This window comes from Manacus candei, unplaced genomic scaffold (genome assembly GCF_025592945.1).
Source record: "Manacus candei isolate 608988 ecotype Guabito, Panama unplaced genomic scaffold, ASM2559294v1 h1tg000023l, whole genome shotgun sequence".
NCBI lineage: Eukaryota > Metazoa > Chordata > Aves > Passeriformes > Pipridae > Manacus > Manacus candei.
The window spans coordinates 2,197,992-2,203,991 of NW_026138071.1; the positions used below are offsets into that span (position 1 = coordinate 2,197,992).

The 6,000-nt window shown below is 40.3% G+C and overlaps 1 protein-coding gene across 4 annotated transcripts in view; it reads left to right on the forward strand.

Moving 5' to 3' along the window:
* MYLK (myosin light chain kinase) overlaps positions 1-4,764 on the forward strand; it is a 203,070-nt gene extending 198,306 nt beyond the window's left edge. For all 4 annotated transcript variants that reach the window (XM_051787545.1, XM_051787544.1, XM_051787543.1 and 1 more), the window contains 2 exons: positions 627-746; positions 2,596-4,764. In XM_051787545.1, coding sequence (XP_051643505.1) covers positions 627-746; positions 2,596-2,849 — 374 coding nt within the window. In that variant the 3' untranslated portion in view covers positions 2,850-4,764. The remainder of the gene's footprint in view (positions 1-626; positions 747-2,595) is intronic.
* Positions 4,765-6,000: the final 1,236 nt, after the last annotated feature.

Below are 6,000 nucleotides of genomic sequence, written 5' to 3' on the forward strand. Positions count from 1 at the left end.
CAGCTGCACTTTCTCTGAGTTTGGGAATGCATGTTTATACAAAGACGACAGTGATGTATTGCCTTCTCATGCAGGCGAGCAAGCAATAAAGTATTAACACTTGCTGTAACCAAGACACATACCCTGCATTAACCATGCTCCTCAGATGGGGCATTTAGGGGAAAAAAATAATGTGTCTGCATTATTCCCCTACATCCCCAGCTAAAATGTGGATTTGTGGTTTGTAACAATCAGAGGTGCAAATGTTTCACACTGCTGAGAATCGAGCAAGTAATTTTGACAAACCCACACAGACTGTGGGCCTGATACAAGTGGAGCTGGTTTATTCCCCTGAGTAGCAAAAGCCCAGGTTTGGTTAGAAAGAAATTCAAGAAAAAAAATACTGACGATGCGTAGCATGGTGGCCTGCAAGTCAACTTCTTTCTATTTATGGCCTGAATCTTTGTCCAGCTGCAAAAGATTGGCACAAAACTAAGCAGCCAAAGTCCTCGCTGTCCCGATTGTCTTACAGAATTAAGTGAAATAAAAGATGCTTTAATTACCATCTGGTAATTAAAAATTAAACTGCATCTTTTGAGAACATGCCCTGTAAAATTGTTAACTACCTCTTCTTCACTCTCCTGCAGATGCTTTCCTTGAAGAAGTGGCTGAAGAAAAGCCCCATGTAAAGCCATATTTTACTAAAAAAATCCTTGACTTGGAGGTTGTGGAAGGAAGTGCTGCTAGATTTGACTGCAAAATTGAAGGTACTTTGAATAAGCATGTCTGTTTCTTTGTTTCCTTCCTTGCTAGTTTTCTGCATTGAGCAGTTTGACTTTTTCAGGGTTTTTTTCTGTATTGTTGTTGGGTTGGTGCCATTTTTCTTTACCAATATCTGCCTACCACAGCATGAATGTGTTGCAATAACAGAAATTATCTGGAGCTGCCTGAACTTGTTCTGTGCTTGCCATAGAACAGAAATCTACAAGAGTCAATGTGTGAATCACTGATTCAGAATAGCAAGTGGGAACTGTCATATGATTTTTGAGGGTAGAAACAGTAAAAACAAGATGCAACATATTTCGATAAATTGAAAGAGTATACTCTTAGAGACTGCTAAGCAGAGACCAAGAATTAGTGGGAGGTCACTTCTCTGAAATGACAGACAAATTTCAGGTGGCCTCAAGATAACTTTAAGCCATACATACATTGTATTAAAAGCAAAGAAGTCCCTAACAGCGTATATGATTGAAAAGTAATATTAATATCATTGCTCTGGTTACATAAGTCACATCTAGAAAATACTGTATTGTTGTTTGTGGGTTTTTTTTAAATTTATGAGTTTGAGAAAGAAAACTCAGACAGGAATATGCAGACAGAAAGCATAAGTTTAGAAGAAGGCACTTAAGGAGCACGGGCGTGGTCAGCCCAGCAGTCTGAAAGCCAAGACCACTTGCACTTCTATTGCAATGAGATTGAAGCTTCTGTATCTCAGCTGTGGATGAAAACTAGAAATTAGGAGAGAAGAGCTGTGAAAACAGAAGGGATAGAGTCAGTACCATACTGCATGTGTTCAAGTTAATTTATGATGTTAAAATGAGGTTCAGAAACTGCCTCACTGACCTTCTGCTTGTTTGTTTCTGTGCTCCCAATCTCTTTCACTGCCTATGTTTCCTACCTCACAGTGGAGATGTGAGGATGGATTATTATTGCTGATGGATGCTCAGCGTGAGGGGTATGTGCACAAGTACTGCATGGAATAAAACAGATGGATGTACCACAGCTGATGTTCCAAACTTTCCAGTGTATTGCTGTAATGTTCATTGTGTAATAAGGATTGCTGCACTTCATTTCTGCTCAGTGGGAAGTTATGCTCCCATCACAGTCCAGAACTTGGCTGAGACAGCAAACCTTGAATTTGTTATAGCAGCCAAGAGTACTGTATAAGGGATTGTTCTCCAGCAGGCATTGTACAGCCCTGCTCTGGAGGCTTTGCAGAGCCATTTGCTTCACAAAGGCTCCAAAACTCCTGTTGAGATGCATAATCAAAATGTTTTTCTGAGACTCCCTGGCTTATCCTAACAAACACAGAGAGAAAATGGGAGTGCCATGTACAGGACAGGCTGTCTTGTAAGGAGCAGATTAGGAGGAGGAAGATTTAGAATAGCCATGGCAAAGCAACCCGAGAAAGATATTAAATTGTAGTTGTAAGCCAAAACAGTTTTACCCTTGAAATTCTAAATCTTGATGTTGGGAACTGTGGTTTCCAGAAAAGCTGCAGTGTAAGGTGAGCCTCAAATACACTGTCAGGAGTCCCTCGCTGGCTGCTGGATGTGACACATAAAAAGGTGTCTGCTGGCACTGCTAAAGGAGTGGAAAGAGGAATCCAGCGAGTACCATAGCGCTCACTTGCAATTTGGGTTATTCGTAATAAGGTTGTTTCAGGTAAATGGGAAGGAAAAAAGCCTTGCATCATCTACATCTATTTTACATAGAATTCAATAAAATATTTGTCTATCAACATGTTGGCACGTCCATACACAGAGAGGGAATTAGAGTGTAAAGGAATTAAAATATTCGTTTATTGCAGTTGCTGTTCTCTCTCTGCTCTTGCAGGATATCCTGACCCTGAGGTAATGTGGTACAAGGATGATCAGCCTGTCAAGGAGTCCCGTCACTTCCAGATAGATTATGATGAGGAAGGGAACTGTTCTTTGACTATTTCTGAAGTATGTGGGGACGATGATGCCAAATACACCTGCAAAGCTGTTAACAGCCTTGGGGAAGCCACGTGCACCGCAGAGCTCCTTGTGGAAACAATGGGAAAAGAAGGAGAAGGAGAAGAAGAAGATGAGGAGGAGGAAGAATGAAACAAGGCTAAAAAAAAAAAAAAGAAAAGAAAAAAATATATTTAAAGACTCTCCTTATAAGGCTCAGAAAACCAAGTTATCAAAAGCACCTTGTGTGATACGTAGGTCTTTGGGGGAATGTTATTTCAGCATGATCAGTTGATACCTGTTTGCTTTATCTGTGGGCATTAATTCAAATCAGCAGGCACTTTTAAGTTGCCAGCATGATTGGATTGACTTTAAGCAAATCATCAACTAAGTTGCCCAGTCTATTTTTAAAATCAAATGTATGGAAAACAAGACTACATTTATATTCTGAACATCTTAAAGAAAACTAGTCTATTTACTGAGCTCATTGCTCTACATCATCACTTTCCTCAGCCAAAACTCCAGCTAAGTTGGCTCCCCAATATATACTTTACAAGGAATCATTGGCCAGACATGCAGTGAATCTCTCCAGTCCTAAGGAATAGGCTGCTCCCTGAGCTGTGTCTGCTATAAGGGAAGGTTTGACACAGACAGCATTGCAATTTGTATGTTGGCATGGTTCATTTTTCATTTGCTTTAAGCAGAATCTCACAGTCCTCCTAACTTCAAACACATTTGCTGCCCTTTGTCAGTGTGCTGTTAGTGCTGTTGTAATACTGGCAAACATTAAACATCCAGGTGGTTTCCCAAGATACTCCTGATCTTGCTTTTAGCCAACTGATCACACTTTGTCATCTTTCCCTTATGGAGCCTGTCACTTCCACGCAGTTACAGCGGCCTGTTTAAGAAACAGACTGAAAACATAAAGACTGAGAATATTTTCTGTGTTTCTGGTCAGTCTAATAATGATTCATATATATGCTGCTGTGAAAAAACAGGTTATTGCACAATCAGTGACTTCTCTGTGCATGTGTGTGAGTGGAATCACAAGTTAGTTAAAGTTTTACTTGCATATATTTAGAAATTGCAAAACAGATTTCAACTGATGATAAGCTGGAAACTCCCACAGATTTTTGGAGTAGCCAAAAAGATAGTAGCCTGGATTACAAACTCGTCTATACTTAGCAGTTTCCAAAGAATCTTAACCTATATAGGACCTATTTCTACCTTATGAGCTTGACTGTCTTGTTTTTGTCTTCAACCTGCACCAGTAAGGCTGTTGCGCTTTTTAAAGGCGCAAAAAAACAAAACCAAAAAAAAAATCCAACTCCCTTTTTTTTTTCTCAGAAATTGGTAATGCACTCAGACTTAGTAACTTTGCTTTCCTTTCACAGTATTGGCACTTTTTAATTTTTTTTTGTTGTTGTTCAGAGGTAATATCAGAGGCTGCAAGGTGATATGCACAATCCAAAACCAGTGTGTCTTATATCTATGTATCATTCCAAAAGTGATTATTTTTCTTTTCCACTTTTTGTGTGTAAAGCGCAACCATTTGCATTTCAAAGGTTACCTCTTTTAAAAAAAATCATTACCTTAAATCCTCACCATTAAGTAGTCAGTGTACTTTAATACAGGTGTGTACATTATCAACCTTAGGTTGTTTGATATTACCTAGTTGTGTATGTGTTTCATATGATTTGCTCTTCTACATTCAAAGCTCAGTTAATGTGGATGACACGATGGTTTTTAACTGCTTTACTCTTTGTTGCTAAGTTCAGATTGCCAGCATGTCTTTTCCTTTTCGATTGATGAAAACCTCTTGTTATACTAAACACAGTATTGCCACAATTCCTTATACAGAAAGGTTGTGAATCTGATTTAGAGCATACAGAGCTTTCCTCACGTTTGTTTTTTTTTTTAAATGTTTTAGGCAACAATGGGGTGTATTTTGTACCTTAATAAAAATATGCTAATGATCTCTCTATTTGTTAAACCATCAGAATTGCAAAGATGAGACTGCTACAGCTGTAGTTACTCACGGTTCCTAAATAAATACTACCACAAAGCACGCTCCTTGTATACTCTGTTGCAGGCGTTTCCGTGCTCACCTTGGCTACCGTCTCCTCCTGCTCTGCCCTGAGAGCTGCTGGGCACACAAATGGATGAGGTGGTAACAGTGAAGCCTCCCTGACCTCTGTGGTGCTGCTGCACTTCTCCTGCCCTGTCAGTGCAGGCTGGTGCTGTGCAGAGGCTGCTCTGCCCCCCAGGTACAGCCTGGGGCTGGCACTCGTAGCCATGTGCTCTGCACATCTGCAGCGTCATCGCATCCCTCATCACACACAGAATGATCAGCAGTGGGAACGTGGATGGGGCACCATGACAGCTGTGGGTTTGTTTTACAGCTGAGAATTCCCTTAAGGTGGGGAAACGTAGATCTGAAAGAGTGTAAGAGCAAGAGAGAAAAAACTGAGGGAAGTCTCATTGTAGATGTGGACTTACACCACTGTTCCTAAAAGCTGTAAAGATGAAGATAAAGGCAAATCTGCTTGTGCTGCTTTTATGCAGACTTTTTCTCGCGTGCAGTCCTAGACACTACGGACCCTGCAGGACCACACAGAAACTCCCTAAAGCAAAGATTGTGAAACACCCTGCTTGTACCAATATGTTTCTGAGCAAATCTTCGGCCCTTCAGTCATCTTTGCAAGATGCGCCTCAGTCTTGTGAATGTACCTGACTTTATACAGTGACTGCTGATTTCTGACCAGGTAGGCACATGCATGAACCAGGAAAAGGTCTGGCTCTGATGGGCTGCTCTGTGGGTACAGCAAGGTCTGTGGGTACATGTACTGGGTATCAAAACCCACAGACTCAGTATTGGTGTTCCTGCACAGATTTTCCTTTCCCTCTCATACTTTACTAGTCCTTTTGGGTTCCACAACCTATAAATTGCCAGTTTTTCTTTTGCCCCAAGGATATCCCAAGGAGCTTACCATCTCCCTGTTCCTTCCTATTAACATCCTTCCTATTAACATCCATTCTAGTCTGCAGAAAATAATGACTTCTACTTCAAAAATTAGATGATACATGTCTAATTCAGATCTGAGCAATTGATTCCAACCTGTATTTGACCTCGAATTTTTTTGTTTTGTTTGAACAACAGAATTCTATTTCCACTGAAGAAAGATATTTTATATACTTGAAACCCTGTCTCATTTTTCCAGCCATCCTAATTGGCCTAATAAAAGGCATAACCTCTTTCTATAAACCTTGTCTTTCTTGTATAATGTTTGCAGAAAGCCACTCT